Source organism: Ursus arctos, unplaced genomic scaffold, assembly GCF_023065955.2.
Source record: "Ursus arctos isolate Adak ecotype North America unplaced genomic scaffold, UrsArc2.0 scaffold_16, whole genome shotgun sequence".
NCBI lineage: Eukaryota > Metazoa > Chordata > Mammalia > Carnivora > Ursidae > Ursus > Ursus arctos.
In genome coordinates, this window is record NW_026622830.1 from 55,551,975 (window position 1) to 55,575,168 (window position 23,194).

Here is a 23,194-nt window from a genome sequence, read left to right on the forward strand (position 1 = left end):
GGGGTGCCCGCAGCAAGAGCCCCTGTAACAGCGAGCTCTGCAGCCAGTCCGACCTGTCCCTTCCCTGGCTCCAGCGTGGGGCGGTGTTACGCCCTTGCAGGTGGCCCCGTTAGCCAGGCTCTGCGTGCTCCCGCTTCTCCCTTGCCTGCATCTTCTGCCTCTAGATGGCCGTCATGTGGCTTTTCCACCTGTGCCTTTGGTGGCTGGTTATCTGCACTTCTGTGTCCAATCCCATCAGCACTCAAGGACAGGGCAGGCGTCTGCAGCACGAGCACTGGGGACTCACCGAAAAGCACAGGGTAAAGAAGGAGCCCTGTGGAGGACCTGTGGCCTTCTCGGGTGTTAAGGGTGAAGCCCAGAGAAGCAGAACCTCGCAGGCCCCGTGCACGGCGGGAGCCAGGCCCGGACCCGTTCACACCAGAAGCTCCCTTCCTCAAACCCACCCTTGCAGCTCTTGAAGGAAAAGGGACACTGCTCTCGCCCGAGCCTCACTTAGGTCTTCTTGACAGCCGCCAAGTGTTTACCTCCCCGAGTCCTGACCACACCCAGCAGCATTTGAACAAACAGGAAGCCGCCGAGGCTTAGGGCCAGTGAAGAGCTTGGCTGTCCCACAGCTCGCACAAGAGCCAGGCTCCAGCCCAGGTCCCTAGAGCCCAGGGCTTTGCTGCCTTCCTGGAGTGGCTCATGCCTCCAAGCTGCATCAGTGAGCCTTTCCTGGGCACTGGGGGTTCATGGGTATCTCCACTCTGCCCTGTGCTGAGGCCACCAACAACGAAAACACCACGGAGAGAGCCAGACAAGTATGAGCAAAATCTGTCCTGCTTTGGAAGTCAGCGACTGTAACTACTTGTCTCATTGGTAACTACCAATGAGATCGCGGATGCCAGACCTAAGTGAGAACCAGCAGTGACCCACAGCCAATAAATAGGTGACTTAGTGAGTGAAACTCGGAACCCACGAGTCAGGCTGCGGGCAGTGAGGGCCTCACCAGGCTGGGAAGGTTGGAGGAATACTGCACTCCCAGGTCCAGGCCCACCCATCCCCGTTGTGATTCTGACATTGCTTTGTTCCTTTTCATCTTAGGCTGATGACAGATGTTTGACATTATTATTAAACATTTGTGGTTTTTAAAAAATGAATCATGGATTATTAGAACTAGAAAAGTTCCTTTCATATCATTTCCCGCTTTTTTTTTTAAATATTTTATTTATTTATGTATTTGAGAGAGCTAGAGTGAGAGAGCACAAGCAGGGGGAGCAGTAGAGGGAGAAGCAGGCTCACCTATGAGCAGAGCTCTCAATGTGGGGCTCAATCCCAGGACCCCAGGATCATGACCTGAGCCCAAGGCACACACTTAACCCACTGAGCCACCGAAGTGCCCTACCCGCTCGGTTTTATAGATGCTTATGCTGGCCTGCAGAGAGGGATAGGGATGTGCCAAGGTTGGCGGGCAGGCAGAGCTGGGACTGGGATCAGCCACGAAAGCCAGCCTCCTGGGCCCAGTCTGTGGCTGGGGGAGGCCCACGGTCCCCCGGGATCAGGCCAGTCTGGAGCTGGCCAGGTACGGGCCCTGTCTCCTCTCAGACCCTCCTCATCTCTGTGCTCCCAGGCTCCATCCATTCCAGCCGTGCCCACCCCGCGGGGTTTCCTGCCGAATGTTGCTCAACCTCTCACTAGACAGAGCCAGCAAGGTTAACCGGGTTAACCAGGAATGGATCTTTCTACCCCTTCCCCACCAGCCTTTTCTGCCGTCCACGCCCGACCAACTCCGCAGTCCAGGGCACAGGAGGGCTTCCAGGAGGCAGCGAGAGCCGGGGTCGCGCCAGGCCTAGGTCTCTCCTCGCCCTGTAGAGCCGACCCAGGGCTCGCCAGAGCAGGTGACTTTCACGCCCTGGGCCCCGGGGGCTGGGCGCCCTCGCCTGCCACTTGGGGACGCCGCCCACTTCCCTCCGTTCCCCGGGAAGGGGGCTGCCGGTGGGGCGGGGCCAATGGGGCGAATGCGCGCGAACAGACACGGCGCACGCGCCAGGATCCGCGAGCCGGTAAGGAAATGACGACCTGGCGCGGGGCCCCGCGGCCGCCCCCACCGGACCCCGCGTGCCGCAGCCGGCCACGCCCCCATGGAGGCCCCGCCCCCACCGGACCCCGCACGCCGCAGCCGGCCACGCCCCCATGGAGGCCCCGACCCCAGGAGGCCCCTCCCCCGGGGAGGTTCCGCTCCACCGACCGCTCATTGCGGGGACCCGGCGGCTGGCTGTGGGCCGCCTGGGTGCTGTGCAGGCGGCGCTGCGCGGGGCGCGGGGCTGGGGTCGGGGTCGGCGGCCCCAGGCGCCCGAGTGGGGTGCGCCCAGCGGGCCGCAGCAGCCAAGCAGCTATGGCGGAGGCCGCACCGCAGCACCTGGCGCTGTCCTCAGGGCTGCTGGAGTCGTGCGCGCTGCTGGGGCCCTCCCGGGACAGCCTCCGCGGCCCCGAGCAGGTAGGGGCCGGTGGGGAAACGGAGGCGGGGCGCGGCCGGGCGGCGGCTACGATCGGAGCGCGGGTCTGGCCCCGGCATCCCGGGCGTCTGCGGGGTGGGGGCGGTGCTCGGGGCTCCGGCCAGACCCCCCCTCCACCGCAGCCCGCCCGGTGCGGGGACCTTGGCTGTCCTGGCCGCGGAGGAGTCGCGGGGGTCTGCGGACTGGGGAGCCCTCGCCGGAGAAGAGCGGGGGCTCGGAGGACGCGCCTCCAGGTGCTCTGCCTTCCGCCGCTCCGGCTTCGGGAAGCACACCTGGGCAGGGTGAAGGCGGCTGATGGGGGGAGGCGGGGGTGCGCCGGGGCGCCTGGGGTTACGTCGTCGCGGAAGAAAGGATTTCATTCATTATCCCGGACTTACTGTCTCCTCGGTGGTGGGTGCTGTGCCAGGCACAGCATCGTGAGGTTTGGGGTTTTAGATGTAAGGGGCACTTTCAAATGTTCTGCATTTAGTCATTTTGCGATGAAACCTAACTGTTTTTCTCGCTTGCAGAAAAGGCTGCCTACTCCCCCCCCCCCCCCCCCGCCCGGGGCCCTTTTCTCTTTCTCTGTGTGCTAGCAGCCAGAGTGACAAACCCTTTTCCCGGAAAGCAGCAGTTTTGGACACTCATTCTCTGTGTTTCTTTACTGTGCCCCTGCTTTTTCTTGGTTGTGTAACCCAGGCTTTCTTTTGAATTGGTTTGTGGCCCTCTTTTTCTCTTGGTCCAGGATGTCCATATGACTCTATCTGTGGATTTTTCTCTGGTTAGTGGTGATGCCCAGAGTACTCCGAGATTCCGGCTCTACCGCCCAGTTACCTGGGCAAGTCCTCATCTCATTCTGGACAACAGCAGTGAGAGGCACAGGAAGGCACCCGAGTATTTAGGGGTGCAGCGGAAAGGGTTGAGGTCATCAGGAGAAGCTAGATATTGCTCAAATTAACTGGATAAATGTCTCTTAATGTCTTGGTAGTCTCCTTAGCTTTTTTTTTTTTTTTTAAGATTTATTGAGTGAGGGAGAGAGAGATAGAGCAGGAGAGGGGCTGGGGCAGAGGGAGAAGGAGAAGCAGACTCCCCGCTGAGCAGGGACCCAGGACCCCGGGATCATGACCTGAGCAGAAGGCAGATGCTTAACTGACTGAGCCACCCAGGCGACCTGTCTCCCTTAACTTCATACAGAGCCAACTTCGATGGTTTCTGCATTTCCCTCCTCCTTTCTTACTCCCCAAATCCCGGTGATGTCTGCATCCCCTTTGATCTCTGTCTCCTCTGACCCTCATCGACTGAGTTATCTCCCTGCCTCTAATTTGCCAATGGCATTGCCTCCTTTTTCTTCTGATAGGAAATGACCTGGTTTCAGTTGCTTCTTGGGTGATTTCGGCATGCATGTTGGTTGCCCCAGGGTGAGACGTGTCTCGAGAGCAGGGTGAATGGCACGGTGGTGCTTTCCTGCCCCAAACAGGCCACGGCTTTCCCAGGCAAGTGGCAGTTTGCTACTCTGCATTTTAGCTATTACCCTTTTTATCCTACACGCTGATTCTGTTAGGGGTTCAGCAAGAGGTGGAGCGCAAATATTTGGAGTAGGAAAAAGGCAGCCTTTCGGGACGGATCCAACTTCCTGGGCTGAGCCTCCTTTAAGGCCGATGTTGACGTTACAGTTACCTAAACATGTGACTTCACTTGGCCACTCTGCTGTTATAGCAGTTCTATTTCTAACGTCTGAGGCTTTTTTTATAACTCTGAAAATCACCATTTCTCTGTCGTTGACGCATTCCTGCTCGGTGACAGATGAAAACAAGCCTGGAGGTATGAGAAACATTCCACTTACTGGTAGGGTAGTAAGGAGTCCTAACTTTCCATTTCATTTCTTAGATGGGTGGTGTTTTGTGAGGGTAGTGACAAAGACTTGGAGAATACGTCCACCCCATGGGAGGTTCTGGCTTGTACATCTCTCTCTACTCCGTGGTTGCCGTGGAGACGAGGCGTGGGGTGTGGAAGGATCTACGACTAACCCTCCGAGTGGGCCGAGAGCTCCGTGCCTCGAGTAGGTCACTGGCGTAATTCTTGGTGTGAAGGCAACATTGTAGCGGTTCTTGGTGGAGAGCGTCCAGGCTTTCGGCTTCTAGAGCAGCACTGTCCACCAGAACTTTCTGAGTGATGACGCCAGTGTTCTTCATCTGTGCCATCCGTGTGTCGGCCACTAGCCACACATGGCTACCAGGTGCTTGGGGCATGGCTAGTGCCACTGAGGAACTGGATTTTACACTTCATTGAATTTTAATTTCAATTTCAATAGCCACGTGGCTATTAATGGTGGTGGACAGCAAGTTCTAGAGCGCTAAACAAATCTGTTTTCTGTTTTATTTCACAGATTATGGCCCATCCTGTGTGAAGATCAGTGCCGCTCTATAATCTAACAGAAATAAATCTGTGGGGGCGCCTGGGTGGCTCAGTCATTAAGCGTGTGCCTTCGGCTCAGGGCGTGATCCCGGCGTTCTGGGATCCAGCCCCACATCAGGCTCCTCCGCTGGGAGCCTGCTTCTTCCTCTCCCACTCCCCCTGCCTGTGTTCCCTCTCTCACGGGCTGTCTCTCTCTCTTTCAAATGAATAAATGAAATCTTAAAAAAAAAGAATAAGAAATAAATCTGTGATGCTATCAGTTAGGGTGTGTGTGTCTCACTTTTTAATTAGCTCTGGTTTTTTGGACTGAAATGGTTGTTCCCGGGGAGGGGTTAGTAAATCAGTGTGGGCGAGAGAAGAGCAGGAGTGACTGTCCCCAGGCTGTGAGAACAGACCTTGTCTCGCCCGTAGGGGAGGGGCCGTTGCAATGCTCTGGGATCCAGGACTGTGCGTTCAGGAACTTACTCTGATGACCCAGTCGGACACGTGCACGTATGTATGGCAGACACTGTTCACCGCTGCCTTTGCTCAGGTTGTGCGTGTGACGAAGAAGAGAGCATGCCAGCTGTCCCTCGGTAGGGCTGTTACTGCGTCGTCCCCGTGTGGCACCATACAGCTGTGACAGGGAATCAGCCACCCCATATGCTGAAGTGGAGAAAAAAGCTAGTGGAACCAGTAAAAGGAGATGATTGTATGTAGGGGGACAAATCATATTGATATATACGCACATAAGAAACGGGAAGGCTGTAATCTCCGCTGTGCATAGTATTACCCACCCTTTCGTGGAATTAGGGGGAAGGCCTTTCCTTTCTATTCTTATGTATTTTATTCTTCCTGTATTGTCGTTAGCTTTTAACATGAGACTGCATTGCTTATCCAACCAGAAAAGACGCAAGGACATACGTTCAGTGGAAAAACAGATGTGTGATGTATGGCCAAATGCCAAGTTGGCTGAATTTAGGCCATCTTACTTTAAGGGACTAGATAAATGGCGGGGCGAGAGGTAGTCTCCTGCCGTTAGCATGATGACCGCATTCCCTTCAGCATCCGGACTGCTGCGCTCTAAGAGGTCGCGGAGCGCGAGGATGTGAATGGATGAGCAACCTCCGCTGAGAGCCGTCGGCTGGCTGAATGTGGGGACACAGAGAGACCACACAGTCCCCGGCCCAGCCCACCAACAGCTCTGAAGGTGATAGAGTACAACGTGGAAGGCATCAGTGCTCTAGGTGCTGAGCCAGGGCAGGGGGAGGCGGAAGGAGGTGCTCTAGGAGGTGAGGAGGGAGGAGGTGCAGGGGAGGTGGAAGGAGGTGCTGTAGGAGGTGAGGAGGGGAGGTGGAGGTGATGGAAGGAGGTGCTGTAGGAGGTGAGGAGGGGAGGTGGAGGTGATGGAAGGAGGTGCTGTAGGAGGTGAGGAGGGAAGGTGGAGGTGATGGAAGGAGGTGCTGTAGGAGGTGAGGAGGGGAGGTGGAGGTGATGGAAGGAGGTGCTGTAGGAGGTGAGGAGGGGAGGTGGAGGTGATGGAAGGAGGTGCTGTAGGAGGTGAGGAGGGGAGGTGGAGGTGATGGAAGGAGGTGCTGTAGGAGGTGAGGAGGGAGGAGGTGAAGGGGAGGTGGAAGGAGGTGCTGAAGGAGGTGAGGAAGGGAGGTGGAGGTGGTGGAACGAGGTCCTGTAGGAGGTGAGGAGGGAGGAGGTTCAGGGGAGGTGGAAGGAGGTGCTGTAGGTGGTGAGGAGGGCAGGTGGAGGTGATGGAAGGAGGTGCTGTAGGAGGTGAGGAGGTGAGGTGGAGGTGATGGAAGGAGGTGCTGTAGGAGGTGAGGACGAGAGGTGAAGGTGATGGAAGGAGGTGCTGTAGGAGGTGAGGAGGGGAGGTGGAGGTGGTGGAAGAAGGTGAGGAGCCAGGGGCTTGATGGTCTAGAAGAGGCGCCTTGTCCTGGCTGCAGGTGAGGAAAGTCTCCCTCCAGTGGGGGTGGAGGGGGCATCCCTGGTGAAGAGGAGGAGCGGGGAGGGGGTGAGCACGAGTCCAGCAGAGTGGAGAGCAGGGAAAAAGCACAGCGTTGGACCATGGGCGCTTGTGTCTGGAGACCGAGAGGTTCAGCGGGGCACGGCTTTGGGGGCACCCTGGCTTTGGAAGCAGGCTGGCCTGCTGCTCAGGCGTACGATGCAGGTCGTCGTCCTGCCCTGTGACGTAGCACACGTGTGCCACATACATGGAATACGTGGTAATAACGGTAATGTATGGAAACAGATTCCATTTTCATGCTGGTGGAGGGACAGGGATGGTGTGTGAGGCTGGTTTGGATCCATCGAAGGGTCTGCAGGGGTAAAAAGCTGGTGCCAGTGGCAGGAGCCACCGCCCGTTGGGGCAGGTGATGAGGTCACATGTGTTCTGTTTTTTAAGATTTTTATTTATTTATTTATTTATTTATTTATTTATTTATTTGAGAGAGAGTGAACACAGCGGGGAGGGGAGAGGCACAGAGGGAGAGGGAGAAGCAGGCTCCCCGCTGAGCAGGGAGCCGGACCTGGGGCTCCATCCCAGGACCCTGAGATCATGACCTGAGCCGAAGGCAGACGCTTCACCGACTGAGCCACCCAGGTGCCCCCCCCTTTGTGAGAGTGGACAGTGCGGGTCGGGCGCCCTGGGCCGGGCGGGAGGAGGCGATGCCATTCTCATGGCAGAACCCTTGAAGGATTAGTTTGTGGAGTCTGTAGCTGCTCTAAGTCCCGGGGTGGGTGGCTGCTTGGTCTGCAGGTGCGCAGCTGGGCTGGCACTGGGGCTGCTTTCAGAGACTTTTCTGCGGTTGGTGGCTCCGAAGACCCGAGGGTCACTGTCTTTATCACAGGCAAGCATATGGGCGGAAGCTTGGGTTTTAGGGAAATCAGCAGGAGCTTAATTTTTGAAGCTGTGAGTTTAAGGGACCCGCCTTATGTCTGGAGGCAGCTGGGTGCGGTCTGGGACTGGCAAGAGGTCTGAGCTGGCAGTGGGACTCTGGGCGCCGTCCCTAGGTGAGGACACCATGTGAGTGTGGAGACTGCCAGCCAGGCGGGGCACTTGAGGAGGGGCAAGGAGTCAGCCCTGGGGGGGTCACAGCCTGGAAGGAGGGGTCTGCCGGGGCCCTACCCAGGAGCGTCAGGGCAGAGGGGAAGAGCAGAGGGGGGTTTGCAGGCAAGGGGCCGGCTCCACGCTGTGACCACCTGTGCCCAGTGCTCACCGATGTGATGTTTGACGTGAGGAAGGAGCGGACGTGCATACTTTCATAGTTAAGTAGGTCCGAACTGCTGGATGGTGATAAGGAAAGTTTTAGAAAGGTTTTATAGAACTCAAGACGTGGTTTCCTTTCATGCCTGATACACAAAGATGTAAACATTATCCAGTACTATGGATTTCCCATGTTTGGTCTTTGTTCCCACTGGTACTAAACTTTTTTCCAAATATAAAGAAATTATTGCCTGAATTTAAATTATACAGAATAAAAATAAGCTTTTTGAGTTTAGAGAGTGTATTTACTGATGGGAGTTCCTTGTATGAATCCTCTCAAGGGTAAGAGTTCCCCTTTGGCTCCACGATTCTTACTGAAACGGTGATGCTGGCTGTCCCTTCCCTGCCGGTGACAATTCCATTTCTCCTGGTGACAACGATGTCCTTCCTGATGCCCTCTCTGAGTCCCTCAGAGATCTTTGATTCCGCGCGGCCCACCCCACCCCGGCATCCTCCCACCTTCCCACATGCTTGCCACCCAGCGAATCCTGCCCCTGACTTCTGTTTCTCCACTAGCTTGGAGCTGACCTGCCCGTTTCTCTGTCACGGCCTGTTGACCTCTTCTGGGAGCTCGGGGAGCAGCCCGGCAACTGCCTCTGCGGAGTGGCCCGTCTCAGGCATCGTAGCTAGACAGAACGGAGGTCGGAGGCAGAGCCCGTGCTCTTCATATTATCTGGGGGAAGACTGAAAAGACAAAAGGTTTTGTAAAAATCGGGTACCAAGTTAAAGTTCGAAAGTGTTCAGGCTGAATGACCCTGTTGTGTAGACCTGGGGTGACCGTTTGGTTGCTGGAGGAAGGGTGTGTCTCTTCTCTCTGAGGCCGGCAGTCCTTCTTCTCACCCCTCGGTCCGTGTCCCCAGGTCAGTGGCAACAGGACCACTGGCATGGGGCATGACGCCGGCACCCCATCTGTACTGGGCTGGACAGTATGCGGCCCCCCCAACCTGGGAGGGCACTGGGGCCTCTGGTGTGGGGGCTGGGGTTGAGCCTTTGACCTGCGACCTTGCCCCCTTGAGAGGGAAGCTCAGGGATGCGGCGTTCGCTGCTGCAGTCCAAGCAGAGCTGGATGTGAACTGAGGTCTGCCTGTCAGTCCTGGGCTGGCAACTGCCGGGCTGTGTGCCCAGGGGCAGCCGGAGAGCCAGACCCTGTGCTGTGGGTGACTTGCCTGAACGCATGGCCTGATGGGTCCCTAAAAGCAGCTTCTTTGCCGTCCTTCCTGTCCTGGGCCACTGGTGGGTGAGGCCACACACACACGTGGGTGCGGAACCGGCACTCTGGCGGGTCGAAGGGGAACAGAGCGACAGTGGGTGCTTGGACAGAAGGCGCACAGCGGAGCAAGGGTAAGCGCTGTTGGCTTACTCATATTACTCCCTTTAGGTGTCCCTGAAGCAGGGGGTCAGCAGCCCCTCTTCTCTCGATCTGGAGGTCCTGTCGGTTTTTGTGCCTCCTTTCGTCAGTAAGGATGACAGTCAGATGGCTGGCGCCCCCTCCGCGACTCTGAGCAAGACCAGAAGGCGCTCCTTCAGAAAGAAGAGGGACAAGCCCAAAACGGAGCCCTGGAAGGGCCTCCCTCCTGAAGACATTAGTGTCCCCAACGGTGTGGACCTGCTTGGCCTGCCTCAGCTCTGCTTCCCAGGTATCCCCCGCCCTGCTTTCCCAACTCCCCCATGGTGCTTTCTAGAAACCAAGTCAAGAAAGGGTGACAGACGGGGGGCTGGTTACCCCTGGCAGCCCCGAGGCCAAACTGCAGGTCTCAGTTCTCTTAATCTTGGGGGTTTGGGAGCTGAAGGACGTGCAGCCCAATAGTGCAGCCCCCATGTTTTGGAGAGCGAATCCCAGACGAAGGGCTGTCGGGATCGCCAGCACGGTTGGTAGAGGTGCTTTCCAAGGATTTTCACTTCTGATTGACAGGCCCGTCTTCCAGAGGTCCGGCCGGTGGGTCAGGATGAGTCCAGTTAGCCTGCAGCATCTCCCCCCAGAGTGCACTTCCGCCGGGCTCTCTGGCCCCTGTTTTCTGGGGACCCCGGGGCCTGTAGCCCGGGCTCACATGCTTTCCCCACCTGGCCTGTTCCCGGCAGTGGGTGGCCCTCATGTTTTCCACTGGTCTTTGAGAAACGCTGAGTGGCTGGTGTAGAAGACTCAGACTAGGGACTTCCCGTCCGTCATTCCCTGTCTGGGAGGTTCCATCGGGAATGGCTGCTGTCTCCCGGTCTCAGGGATTACAACCCGGGGACAGCTAGGACAACCCCTGCACCTGCCATGCTCAGAAATGGTCGCCTCCCCCAGGCACACCCCAGAGGGTTTGTCTGCGGTTGTTCTTATGTTCCTTCGCTAAATTCTGCAGAGCACAGAGGGTGGCTGAGAAATGGGCACCCACGGAGGGACGGAGGGGGCCACGGCTGGCTGGCGGCCCGACCCCCCAAGTGCCACAGCTGGCAGGGCGAGGACAGGTTCTGTAGGCCGCAAAGTGGGCTCACGGAGAGCCCAGCCTCGGAGGTGGATGCCACGGGGCCGTGCCGAGATTTCCTCTCCTTTCTCTACCCGCAGGGGGCGTGTACGTGGCCTCCGAACCGAAGGAGGACTGTGTCCACTTCCTGGTGCTGACCGATGTCTGTGGGAACAGAAGTATGCCGTGGTTGCCCAGTACTCCCGACCCCCGCACGTACGTGACCGCCGTGAATTCCCTCTGAAATCTGCTGGTGTTTATTTTTGCTGAAACACGCTTCCCGCAATCACCACGACTGTAATCATTTTAGCGTGTGTGGGTCAGGGGCACTAAGTACACTCCCGCTGGCGGGCAGCCCCTGCCGCGTCTGGTTGCAAAAGACGTTCATCACCCCGGAAGTCCCGCCCCCGGCCCCCGGCCCCCGTTCTGCCCACATGGGTTTGCCTGCTTCGGACACCTGGTGTCAGTGGACTCAGGCTGCATGTGGCTTCTGTGTCTGGCTTCGTGCACTCAGTGGATGGGGTCAGAGTTCATCCACGTTGGGGCAGCAGCACCTCTGTCCTTACGGCCGAGTCCTACCGCCCAGTGTATGTGAGCCACAGCTTGTTTCCCACATGTCCGTGGAGGGACATTTGTGTTCTTGTATGCGGGGTGACGGCTTTGGGCCTCCAGAGCATGACTTGGCCCTCCCCCGCCCGGCAGGGCCACGAGTGCGAGCCAGCCGGCCCCTGGAGGTCGCGGGGGCCGCCGTGCACCTGAAGAGGCGGGGTGACCCACGGCCTGTGTCCAGAGGGTTTCCAGAAGCAGCAGTGCTTTACCCTGGGGAAGTCCAGGAATCCCACACCGAGGGGGCGGTGGCTGCCCGGTTGTTCCTCCCCACTCTGCTGTCAGAGGCTGGGCCAGGTGTGCTGGGAGAATTATCCCTAAGTGTCACGGCATAAGGCTCAACTCGATGGGCTCTGTCCCTTCACGCCTGTGGATGTGCCTCGGAAACCTGTGGGAGTCCAGCATTCTGCTGATGTCTGAGTGCGCGACCTCCGTGTCTGGACTAGGCGTCCCCTGGACCCCTGGACTAGGGTGGGCAGTGGGCAGCGCGGGGAGGCCACCCCTCATGGCCGTGTGTGCGGGCTGCTGGGCCTGCGGCGTTGGCAGCCTGCCTGCTTGCCTGGGTTAGGTAGGGGTGGGAGACGAGCCGGGGGCCGAGTTCCTGCCCCTCCCTGGCCAGCGCTTCCGGCAGAGACAGGATGGGAGGCTGGATTATTCAGGAAGGTGCTTGGGAGCCTGTCTGTGAAGTGATCGCATGAGAAGTACATGTTATTTCTCTTATCCTTAAATACATTTTAAAAAGGTCACAGCCTCTGCTTTGCCTGTGACTCCCCCACTACACCTGGCTGCTGGGGTGTGCGTGACCCCTCGCCCATCCTCTCAGTGCCTGCGTGGTTTCGGGGTGACTCTGGGCCCTACATGCTGGCCTCCCCACCTCCCCTCGTGCCCAGTGACCAGCCACGCCCTGTCCTGCGCTCCTGTCTTTCCGTGGACTGCACGCGCAGCCCCGCCCGGAGTGCAGACGGCACTGTGGTCCTCATATGCCAGCTGCCCGTGTGCTCAGCCCGGTGCCGACGACCCTCCTGCACAGTCGTTCATTTAATCCACAGCGAAGGGGGCTGGGAACTCTCAGCATCATCCCCATTTTACCGCTGAGGGAGCAGGCAGTCGCACAGGGAGGTGAGGGGACTTGCCTGGGGGCCCAGCACACTGACTTGAGGGCCTTGGTTCAAGGTTGGTGGGTAGACGAATGGCGTGCCCACTGCTTGCCGGGCTCTCCCCCTGTCTTGCAAGACCCTCGCGTTCACACCATCCCCAGGTGGAGCTGTTATCACGGTCCGCCGTCCCTACTGAAAAACCCCAAACAACCCTCCACGGGGGCCAGACTGTGGCCCTCAGTGATGCGCCACTCGTAAGCTCTGCAGTGGTCTGTGCCTTCTGGAATCTCGGTGCCGGTACTTTTCTCCAGCTGAGAACCCCCCCTCTCCCCCACCGACACACACACATATGGCCCAGTGCTGGAGGTTTTTTCCTGTGTAAGCAGAGCCCATGGCCCCTTCTGTGTCTTACTGTGTTCTCACTGTGTTCCCATCTGGGGTCGGGACGTGTCATTGTCTCTGCCACCTCAGCACATCACACACTGGGGGAGGGGGGCATCTGCGAGGACTGGGACTCCCAGTGACACAGGGGGGGCATCCACGCTGACTGGGACTTGCGGTGACACCGGAGGGGGCGCCAGCCGGGTGGCGGGGGAGCAGGATGCTGTCTGGGCCCCTGCCCTCTCGCTTCTGTCTGCAGAGGCCCACACTGCTGAGGATAGAAGCTGGGACCAGCTGGATCGGAGGGTGACACGGGCCTGTTGCTTTCTCTCCAGGACGAGTCGTGTTTCTACAACGGCAAGGCGCACTGGGAGCCATCCTGGCCGACCGCGGGCGTGGCTGGCTGCTTCGGACCGTTCTCGGTGTGCGTGGTCTCCAAGCTCCCCTACTACAACGCCCTCAAGGACTGCCTGTCCTGGTGAGCCCGTGCGGTGCCCGCGTGTCTGCGAGGCCACGCCTGGCGCTGGCGGTGGTGGGAGGGCTCTGGTTTGGTGACGGGAGCTCCCGTGAAGGCCCAGAGGCTTCCCGAGGCGGTAGCCTGTGGGGAAGGTCTGCCAGACAAGGGAAGATGAAACCAAACTGTGGGAAGTAAAATTAGTATGGAGGATTTTATGTTGTTTGGTTTTTTAAAAAAGACGTCCATCAGAAATAGCTCTCCTCCTGTTATCTGAGAAAATCAGGCTGCCGCTGCTGTCAGTCCTGTTAACTTCATGACAGTTAACGAGTTATCTTTTCTTGGGTGGAATCTTGAAGTGCCTTAATGCTGATGATATTGAGTAGAAAGCCTGAGGACGTAGAGAAGTTTTGAAAACTCTAGAGAGAATCGCGTCGGGCGCACTTGCCGCCTGTCGTCGGGGGATGATTGTGGCGTGTGGACACGGTCCATCCCCCGGCCACACGCGCCCTGGCCGCCTGGTTTTCGTTCTCACAAAGTTCTAGTCTTGGAATTCTCAGTGGTTTGGTTAACGACAGAGGCGGCCAACGGAGGTTTGCCTTAATGCTGTAATACCCACCCTCCACCCCTGGCAAGTCGCAGACTTCTGGAAAGACCATCATTTTGGTTCTCACACTGTGGTCAGAGGGATGAGCAGGAATCCTTCCTGACCAAACTCACCACCTTCGGAGCTCAAGTTCCAGCGCCTTAATGTTTTAGTTTTCAAAATGTGGCTGGTGTTTGCCCATAGTTTGGGTCTAGCCCGCGTTTTATTGCCCCCGACACAGAACAGAGCGCTCGCCGGGTCTCCCTCCGGGACTGCGTGCTCAGTAGGGCATGTCTGCCCGGGCGTGGGCAGTGATAGGATGATAAATTAGGACAGGGTCCCTTTTCGTTAATTAACTGGTAATCTTCAGCACCTGAGGGTAGGTGGCTTGTGCACCCATCTCGTTTCCTCTTCTGTGAATTGGGGGTGGTGATGCCACCCTTTCTCGAACGGAACGGGTTCGGGCCTGCGGGGAGGACAGCACCTGCTTCACTTTCTCGGCCTTTGTACGCGTGATCATTCACGTGTGACTGGCAACAAATACCATCCTGCTAGACGTTAATGCAAAGGAACATTTAACTCGAAAAACGTGTTCAGTTTCCCTGCTCCTCGAGTTTTCTGTCTCCTGATGGTCGTTGCTAAATGACCCGAACTAGAAAACAGAAAAACAGATGACAGAAATGCAAAAGGCAGTTTATAAATACAGATTTATAGATTTTTAAAATCTGTTTTTCTGCTATAATGGTGGCGTGTAAACTAGGCCTCTGTGTGGACAGAAATTGGGAGAGAATGCTTAGTTGTATTTGGGGAATTAGATTATGGAGAGTCTGGTTTTTTTTTTTTAACTCGATACTATTCTTTGACAATAATTAAAATATGGAAGAATATTGAATTATCTCCATTTCCTGACACTAACTTCAGGAAGAGCTATTATTATTTTTAAAGATTTATTCATTTATTATTTTTAGAGAGAGAGCAGGGAGGAGGGACAGAGGGAGAGAGAGAGAGAATCCCAAGCAGGATCCATGCTGAGTGCAGAGCCTGACACGGGCTTGATCTCATGACCCTAAGATCGCGACCTGAGCTCCAATCAAGAGTCAGATGCTTAACCGACTGCGCCACCTAGGCGCCCTGACTGACCCCAGGCGGACTTATGATTTGTTACTTAAAGTAACAGCGTAAGCGCTTGGCTTGCGGGACACGCGTGGGCCCTGCTGTGGCCCTGCTGTGGCGAGTGAGGCCGGGGACCGCCCCAGGGCACAGAGGTGGGGTTTCCAGGGCAGTTGGCTGAATTTTGCCTAATGTAGACACCATGTCACCACCACTGCCATTAAGACAGAGAACATTTTCACCACGCCCCAAAGTTCCCTTACACCCTGTGGTCACTTCCCAGCCGCCTGCCCCCAGGCACCTGCTGGTCCGTCATGCGTTTCAGTCACTTGCCGCTGTGCCTTGAACAACGCGGTTTGAACTGTGCGCGTCCACGTACACCTGGATTTTTTTCAACAAATACAGTACAGTCCTATATATGTATTTTCTCTTCCTCAGGATTTTCTTAAAAACATTTCCTCTTTTCTAGCTTACTTTATTCTAAGAATACAGGATATAATGCATATTACATGCAGAATACCTGTTAATCGATCGTTCGTGTCGTCGGTAAGGCTTTAGGTCAGCAGCGGGCTATCAGCAATTAAGTTTTTTGGGGGTTGAGAAGTTCTATGCAGGTTTTCAACTGCGTGGGGGAGAACACCTTTAACCCCTCACATTGTTCAAGGGCCAACCGTACTTCAAAAGTCAGAATGCATTTGGGAAACAAACGTGGCCAAGCACTTTCCTTTGAGATGTTCACTCGCTGCTGAAGTATGACCCAGACAGAAAATTGCATGAATTCCAGCTGTGTAACCAGCACTCACAGCAAGAAACAGAACATGACCAGCCCCCATCCCCCCACGCTCCACCTCTCCTGTGCCCCCCTGCAGGCAGGTCCTGACCCTGGGCAGCCTCACCTTGCTGTCTGAGGCCTAGGGTTGTCGTCAGTGTCCTCCCGCCACCTCCCCCGCCCCCAGCCTGGAAGGCCCTGGGGCTGCCGGCACTGGCAGACAGGTCAGCGCTGATTAGAAATGCTAAGATGTCCTCCAGTCCCCTTCATGTCACTGCAATGTTGTGTAATCGTTCTTTCTGATGGCTGAGTAATATTCCATTGTGACGGGTAGTAAGGAGGGCACGTATTGCATGGAGCACTGGGTGTTACACGCAAGTAATGAATCATGGAACTTTACATCAAAAACTAAGGATATACTGTATGGTGACTAACATAATAAAAAATTATTATAAAAAAAGAAATGCTAAGATGACAATTGGATACTCATACTTATTTTGTGATTTGATTTTTTTTTATTTTAGTTTATTGACTCATCTGAAGCTCTGTAAAGATTTTGAAGTTGACAATCACATAAAAGATTTTGCTGCAAAACTGTCTTTGACACCCAGCCCGCCGCCTGGACCGCTTCATTTGGTCATTAAATCTGGAATTTTGTCTTTTCTTTATGAATAGTAAAAGTCCTATGTCGACGATGGGTTTAATGTTTTAAACTGTTTCTTACGTTCCAGGGTGTTTAAATTACGCTTCTCAGGTTCCTTACAGAATCATCTAATTACGCTGTTTCTAGAGATGCGTTTGCCGGGCGGCCCGTGATACGTGGTGTGGAGCTGGTGATGGGCCCCCTTAGTGCTTAACACACCGGCTCATTTGGTTTATTTGTCTGGAATATTGGGTATTGTATTAAACTGATTCATGTTTTCTCCTGTCCGGGGTGATTAATGAAAAGTACCTGGCTTCCTATTTTTTGGTTTTTCCCAGTGCCACCGTGTTGTTGAATAAGTGGCCAAGCGTTTCCGTGGGTCTGGGTTCCCTGGCACGCTCGTCCTGAGATGTTGTTGGCTCTTTCACCACTTGAGGGTTTCGGGCTAAGGACAGTTGCAGAAAGGCAGCCCATGTTCCCCCTTTGCCGAGTAATGGGCCAAGACGGCTGAGCTGTGATGACACCTGTCTGGCCTGGCATCTTCCAGACTGACGCAACCACCGGGCATTTCCTCGTTCTCAAACAAGCACCTGCCAGATTAGTGTCTGGAAGAAGGTCATAGATGTCGACTCTGCTTCACTCAGTCCTTTCTGGAAGCTTAGACATAGAGATCTCGGTTCTCTACGTATTGATTATTATTCACAGTTGAAAAATTAATTTTATTTCGCAGGAGACATGTGATCATGAACTTAAAATGTATATTTTTAATATCACACTACAGTGTGTGGGATGGGGGAGGGAACCCTGCCAGATGCATTCCAGGCCCAGAGACAGAGCAAGTTGCCCCAGGACCTTGGTTCCGCTCCCAGAAACCTTTGTAGGGACGTTTATTGGGTTCTTGTTTTGTGCAAGGCTCTCATCTTTATTATGTGGATAATTGGTATTTTTTTATGGTTCAGTGAAGTCATCAAAGTTTCTGTTCTTGCTCTAATCACTCAACAAGTGTTCCCTGAGGACCGGCTAAGCAGTGAACAAAGCTGAGTTCAGGGCAGTTTGAGGGTTAACCGTATGTACTATGTTCCGCCTTTGAGCATGAGTAATGCACGAACCGCGCCCATACCCATCTTCTGTACCTCGGAGTCTTGGATGAGCTCACATTTGGTTCTCCGACTTTTACCACCCCCGTGAGAAAGTTTCCTGGGGGTCGTTCTTGATGCCTCTTCTCTTCACCCCTGCATTCCATCCATGGCTCATCCCTGACCGGCCAGCTCCCGGCGTTTGCCTCTAGTTGGCCACGGCCACCACCCCACGCAGGGCCACTGGGTCCCACCTGCGTGACTTGGGGAGCCATTGGTCTGGCCACGTCCATTCTTGACCCTTCATTCAGTTCATCCTTTGCATAGTGGCTGCAGGGACTGTTAACATCTATTCATTGGACTCTCCTCTTGTGCGTAAAAGCCCACAATGGCTTCTCGCTGCGTAGCTGCCGCAGTCCTGCATCCCTAGCCCCTGTATCAGTGTCCTGCTCTGTCTCATGTCCTCACTCCCTTGCTGACTGTTGTCCAGCCACACTGGATTTCCCTCAGTCCCTCGCAGGTGCTGCCCCCAGGCCCTTGCATATGCTGTTCCTGGAAGTCAGGTTCTTCGGGATGGCCTCTGTGTGACCTCCCACCCGTCTCTCTGTGCCCTGCTCCCTTCCTGCAGAGCCCAGCATGGTCTGCAGTTAGGGCCCGCACACGTGTGTGTTTTGTTCAATGTCCATCTTCTCCATCGGCCTCCAAGCTGCGTTTGCGACGCTGTTACCATGCCTGCTGCTCCCACAGCTGTCGAGTGAATGAATGAACGGATGGGTCGTGTTTCGGCGTTAGCCTGTCCTGTTCACAGAGCAGGGCCTGCGTCTTGGTTCTTGCGCATTTGTCCGAATGAGCCGAGTCTGGCTCAGACTAGCCGCTGTGATCCCCCTCGTGCGGCCTCACCAGCTCTGGGGTCCTCATTGATACGTGGCCCTGACCCATCTTTGGGAGTGTTGAACCACTGTGGCTGTTCCTTGTTTTGGAAAAACCCAAGGCCAAGGTTCTTCTCTAACCCCGGAGCCGATTCAGCATGGAATTCCAGAACCCACTACAAGCAAACATTGATGGAGATGCTGTGTAGCTAGTGGTCAGGAGCTGTGGTTCCTGTGAATCAAGCGTGTGGGCGCCGGGTGGGGCATCTCCTGTCTGCGTCAGGGGCGGTGGCGCCCAGCCTCCACCAGGCCTGGCTCGGTGCCCTTTCGCGGACGGCGCCTGGACCACCGGCCCGAGAGCAGCAGACACCCCGCGTCCCTGGGCCCGCTCTGCCGCTTCTCTGCCCACCAGCGGGTCTGATTTTACGTGCTTTCAGAGCACGGCCAAGTCGCTGGGTGTGCACGTGAAATGCGCCTTTTCCGTCTCACTCTACCGGACTCACTTCCTGTGTTGCTTTGTGCGTGGATCCTATTGTCTGCGTGGGGCTACAGTCAAAGCTGAACTTTGGAAAGTGTTTCCCCGAAATCTCTCTCCCTCCTCAGTCTCTTCACCTGAGAGGTGGGGTGGACAGCAGAGCCCAGCTCAGAGGGTGTGGGTCTCACGCACGTGAGGTTGCTGGCATCCCGGGGGCCCAACAGCGTCCCTGGTAGAATGACTGGTGTTTGTATTAGTTTCTACCTGTAGTTGGGAAGCTGGTCGATATGTTTATTTTTTGAAATATTGAGGGGAATTTTTCATATAAACTTTATAATGATTCATAGTTCATCACCGCTGGGAGCATGTAACTCTGCTCTACCGTGTTTTGTTTTAAATAAAAAGGATGTTACTGTCCACACAGCGCGTCCGCCTTGATTCTGATGTGTCTTACTTCTGTGGGCCAGTGGGTGACAAGACGGTGCCGTCGGGGAGCCCTTGCAGAAAGAAGGCTTCTCCTGCCCTCAGGTTCTTTGCACAAGCGTTCACGCAGAGCCGTGGTGATGCAGGTGTGAGCACGTGTGGAAGGCGAACATTTGTTCTCCAGCCAGTGCTCCGCATCTCTCCGTGTGTCCCCTTCCACACTTTTCCTGGCGGGAGCTTCTCTGTGCTCAGATTCGAATCTTCTCTGTGCTTGTGGCCCGGTGCTCCTCACACTTGGGTCACTCCGTTCTGCTGGTCCCCAGGGCTCCAGGGACGCTCCTGGGTGCCCCCCAAAAGGCTGACACCCACGGTCAGGAACGAACTTGCCAATGAGCTGGAAGGCTTCTCGGTGGAGGGGCCCCTACCGTCCCCCTCCATCTACCGCGTCCTTTTACACAGAAGGGGCATTCTGCAGATACTGAATTTGAATCAAAGTGTAATTTTGAGATACCATCATTGAGAAAAATAAAGTCTTTCTCAGCGATTTCTTAAAGTGCACGTCTTTAAAGAGCTTTGACAATTACGTTGAAAATACTAAGAGAATTTGTAATATGCAATAAGTGTTCTGAGAGTAACCCGATCGTGTTTGACTTAGAACCTGTGCTGATCGGGACAGATGTCCAGGTGTCAGTTTATCTTTGCCGATGGGCAGTCTGCTAATGAAGTAAAGAGTTTAGGGAAGTTTGGCCGAAAAAGACATTCAGTACTTGATTCACGTCTGAGCCTTGCTCAGCAATTCTGTGTGTCTCTGGACTGTTTGGTTCTGTGACATATACGGGGATAGCGTGAGTCTTCAAACACGTATCCTAGGTCAGACACCCTCGGTGCCAGAACGGAGAGTCTCAGTGCATTTCGGCCTCTGCTGGGAGCGGCTCTCTGAACTAATTACGGAACTTGGTCGTCACAGATATTTAACATGAAGCCACTACAGATCGTGTTTCCCTCCCGCGTGGACCCTGAGAGCCCGGTCATCGACTTGGACCTTCACCTGCCCTTGCTGTGCTTCAGGCCCGAGAAAGTGCGGCAGGTAAGCGTCCCTCCGGACCTGGGGCGTCCGTGCTGGTTGGCTTGGTGGGGCATCTAAGCTGTCATCGTCTGGAGGGTGATTCCAGAGCACGTGTGTTCCAGAACATTCCAGAATGTTCCGAATGTTCCACAACACACTGGGAATAGTTGCTTTTTGGCTTCAAGCAGACATTCAGGACTGTGCACACCATTTACAAGCAGTGCTTTTGGGGGTTAAAGGGGCTTTCGTTTTGGCAAACAGCAGGGAAACTGGGTGAGACCTAGGCTCCACGTGGTTTTGGTGGCGCATTCACACGCATGTTCAGTGCATGGCGCGTGGTCAGAGGTGTGTACACGGTGTCGTTGATCTCCCCCAGATCCTAACGTGCCTCCTCATGGAGCAGCGGATGGTGTTCTTCTCCTCCAGCTGGGCGCTGCTACCGCTGGTCGCTGAGTGCTTCCTGGCCTACCTGTACCCCCTGCAGTGGCAGCACACGTTCGTGCCCGTCTTGTCGAGCCAGATGCTAGACTTCATCATGGCACCGACGTCCTTCCTCATGGGCTGCCACCTCGACTACTTTGAAGAAGTCAGCAAGGTTAGGCCTTGGCCATTTGCTGTAGAATGTCAGATCCTTGTGACCCCTGTGGGGACTGGCGGAGAGGGGCTTCCAAAGGGCCCTGCAGGGAGGGCCACATGCCCTGGCCACAGGGAGAGGGTGGGCACTCCTGTCCCTGGGGCTCGTGCTCTGGGCTCCACGCACGCGGGGTGCTGTTGCGCGTCTGCACCATCCTGCTGCAGTCCTCCGGGTGTTTTCGAGGCTGGGGGGTTCTGGGCGCCGGGACCCCGTGTCACGTGCCAGTCCCCTTAAATTCCCGGGGCTCCAGCGAGGAGAGTGTGGGTGTCGGCACTGATGGAGCCTGCTAACCGGCCTGGCCGTGGCTGCTTTCTAGTTTTGTGGCCTTGAGTGAGGTGCCAGCCCTTACTGAGCCTCAGCCTCCTTGGCTCTAAAGTGGGCATGTCCTCCTGGGCCGGGCTCTGTGTGGGGACCACCCCGCACCCGCCAGCACAGGGGAAGGGCTTGGCAGACCCCAGCAGCCAGTGTCCCGGTCCAGATCTTGTGTTTCTCTGGTTAAGCTTCTGTTGTTCAGTAATGCTGTGGACCATCCTACTGGAAGACGCCCCGTCTATGGATTTCCCTCCTCCTCCTCCTTCCTCTCTCCCCGCTTTTGTTTTTGAGGCAATCCGCTGGCTCCCAAGAAAGCCAGCTGGCCTCCCCAAGCTCCCAACCTCCCTGTACGCTCCGGCCTCCAGCCCCTCCGTCTCTCCGAGACCCCCGAATCCACCAACCTCCCCATCTTTCACGAAGCCCCCCAGGCCTTCTCATGTCCCCCAAACCTCCCCGTTTACCCGAGCCCTCAGCCTCCCCTCGTCCCCTGGCCTGCCGGAGCCCGCCGACCTCCCCACAAGTCCGTCCTCCACCCATCCCCGTTCTCCCAGAACCCGCCCCCTCGTCCCCCTTCCCTGGCCTCTCGTGTCCCCACGCCGGCCTCCCCACATCCCCGTCCTCCCGGAGACCGCCAGTCCGCCCCACATCTCCCGACCGGCCCGCGCCCCGGTCCTCCCCACAGCGCCGTCCTCCCCGGGGCCCCTCCCTCGTCCTCCCCACTTCTCCGGCCTCCCCACATCCTCGGCCTCCCGAGCCCCGCGCGGGAGGGGCCCGTCTCCGCCACATCCGCCCTGCGGACCGGCTCGTTGGCCCCGCTAGGCCCCGCCAACCCCCAGCTCCAGGAGCCGGCCCGCCCGCCCGCGTCCCGGCCCCCTCCCCAGCCCCGCACTCACTCGGACCGCGCGGGGCGCCGGGAGGCGAGGGCAGACCACTGCGAGGCGGCGCCGCGAACCGACGGGCGGTGCTCCCTCCCACGCCTCACGCCGCAGGCGCACAGCCGTCCCGGCCCCCTCCCCAGCCCCGCACTCACTCGGACCGCGCGGGGCGCCGGGAGGCGAGGGCAGACCACTACGAGGCGGCGCCGCGAACCGACGGGCGGCGCTCCCTCCCACGCCTCACGCCGCAGGCGCACAGCCGTCCCGGCCCGGCGGCGGCAGCGGTGGCAGCGGGCTTGCACCCTCGGGGCCGTGCTGCGTCCGTCGGCGCGGGCCGCGCGTGCGCGGCGACCGGCTGAGCCGGGCTTCACCGCCAAGGCGCGCGCCGGGCCGAGTCCCTGCACCGATCTTTGCCCCCCCGCTGGGAGGACCGGGCATGCGCCCCGCGGCCCGCGCATGCCCTGCACGCCACGGGGCTCCGCTCCGGAGACCGCGCCAGACAGTCGCGCCGGGAATTCAGGACGGCAAGGGACTGAGCGCGCATGTGGTGGCCCGGTCTGGGGAAGCCTCGGCGGAGGCCGGGAAGCGCGGCCCGCCGAGCTGAGGTCCCGGAGGTCCCACTGGCGGCACTCTGGGCTGGCGGGGCTGGACCGACCTCGGGGAAGCCCTCCCACCCGCTGCCCTGCCCCCCACAGCCCGGACGCGGCCCCTTTGCAGGGCCTCCCTAGCCCGCCGCCCTGCAGCCCAGCCCCAGGGCCGGAACCCGCGCAGTCGAGCCCCGCAGTGGGCCGGGGCCTGGCCCGAGTCCTCGCGCGTGTCTTCGCCAGGCTTCCTGCCCACCCCGAGGAGTTAGGTGTCCCGGGCCCCTCTGCACACACGAGAGTGAGGCTCAGGGGTGTGTTCCGTGGCATCACAGCTAATGCTGGGCTGTACTTAGATTGAACCCTGGAAGACGGCCTGAAAGAGGCTGTGGGAGGCGGCTGGAGGTAGACAGATGTGGGGCCTGCGTGCTGGTCTCAGGGCTGGAGACAGAAGAGGAGGACCCCGGGGATCTGGGAGTCACCAGGCCTAGGGCAGCTGAGCAGACCCAGGACACCGAGTGGAAGGGGCAAAAATGCACTCGTCCAGGGGCTTCTTCAGGCATCCTTAGGAGCCTGGCCTTTGTTCTTTAGGCCGCAGGGAGCCTGGGGAGGGTTTCAAGCAGGAAGGAATATCTGATTTGT

General features: G+C 57.0%; 2 protein-coding genes across 3 annotated transcripts; both read left to right on the top strand.

Annotated features, from left to right (window-relative positions):
• Nucleotides 1-1,887: 1,887 nt before the first annotated feature.
• LOC125281983 (proline-rich protein HaeIII subfamily 1-like) lies at nt 1,888-5,119 on the top strand. 2 transcript variants are annotated; one of them, XM_057312921.1, is made up of 2 exons: nt 1,888-2,476; nt 3,832-3,967. In XM_057312921.1, the coding sequence occupies exons 1-2, from the start codon at nt 2,051-2,053 to the stop codon at nt 3,862-3,864; spliced, it is 459 nt and encodes a 152-aa protein (XP_057168904.1). In that variant the 5' UTR covers nt 1,888-2,050; the 3' UTR covers nt 3,865-3,967. The 2 variants fall into 2 exon arrangements, with proteins under 2 accessions (XP_057168904.1, XP_057168905.1); XM_057312922.1 differs by lacking the exon at nt 3,832-3,967 and adding an exon at nt 4,861-5,119 and having other exon boundaries at nt 1,985-2,476.
• Nucleotides 5,120-7,047: 1,928 nt separating this feature from the next.
• Nucleotides 7,048-13,492, top strand: LOC125281945 (DENN domain-containing protein 3-like). Its single transcript, XM_048215837.2, has 4 exons — nt 7,048-7,083; nt 9,527-9,785; nt 10,697-10,811; nt 13,015-13,492. Exons 1-4 carry the CDS (start codon nt 7,048-7,050, stop codon nt 13,232-13,234), a joined length of 630 nt encoding a protein of 209 aa, XP_048071794.2. The 3' UTR covers nt 13,235-13,492.
• The last annotated feature ends 9,702 nt before the right edge of the window (nt 13,493-23,194 follow it).

What these genes read in the sequence shown, in the direction of transcription:
- LOC125281983 (XM_057312921.1), top strand. Translation starts at nt 2,051, where the DNA reads ATGACGACCTGGCGCGGGGCCCCGCGGCCGCCCCCACCGGACCCCGCG. An exon ending in GCCTCCGCGGCCCCGAGCAG is followed by an intron (nt 2,477 to 3,831) that starts GTAGGGGCCGGT and finishes TTCTTCTGATAG; the next exon opens with GAAATGACCTGGTTTCAGTT.
- LOC125281945 (XM_048215837.2), top strand. Translation starts at nt 7,048, where the DNA reads ATGCAGGTCGTCGTCCTGCCCTGTGACGTAGCACAC. An exon ending in GCCTCAGCTCTGCTTCCCAG is followed by an intron (nt 9,786 to 10,696) that starts GTATCCCCCGCC and finishes CTCTACCCGCAG; the next exon opens with GGGGCGTGTACGTGGCCTCC. An exon ending in AGTACTCCCGACCCCCGCAC is followed by an intron (nt 10,812 to 13,014) that starts GTACGTGACCGC and finishes CTTTCTCTCCAG; the next exon opens with GACGAGTCGTGTTTCTACAA.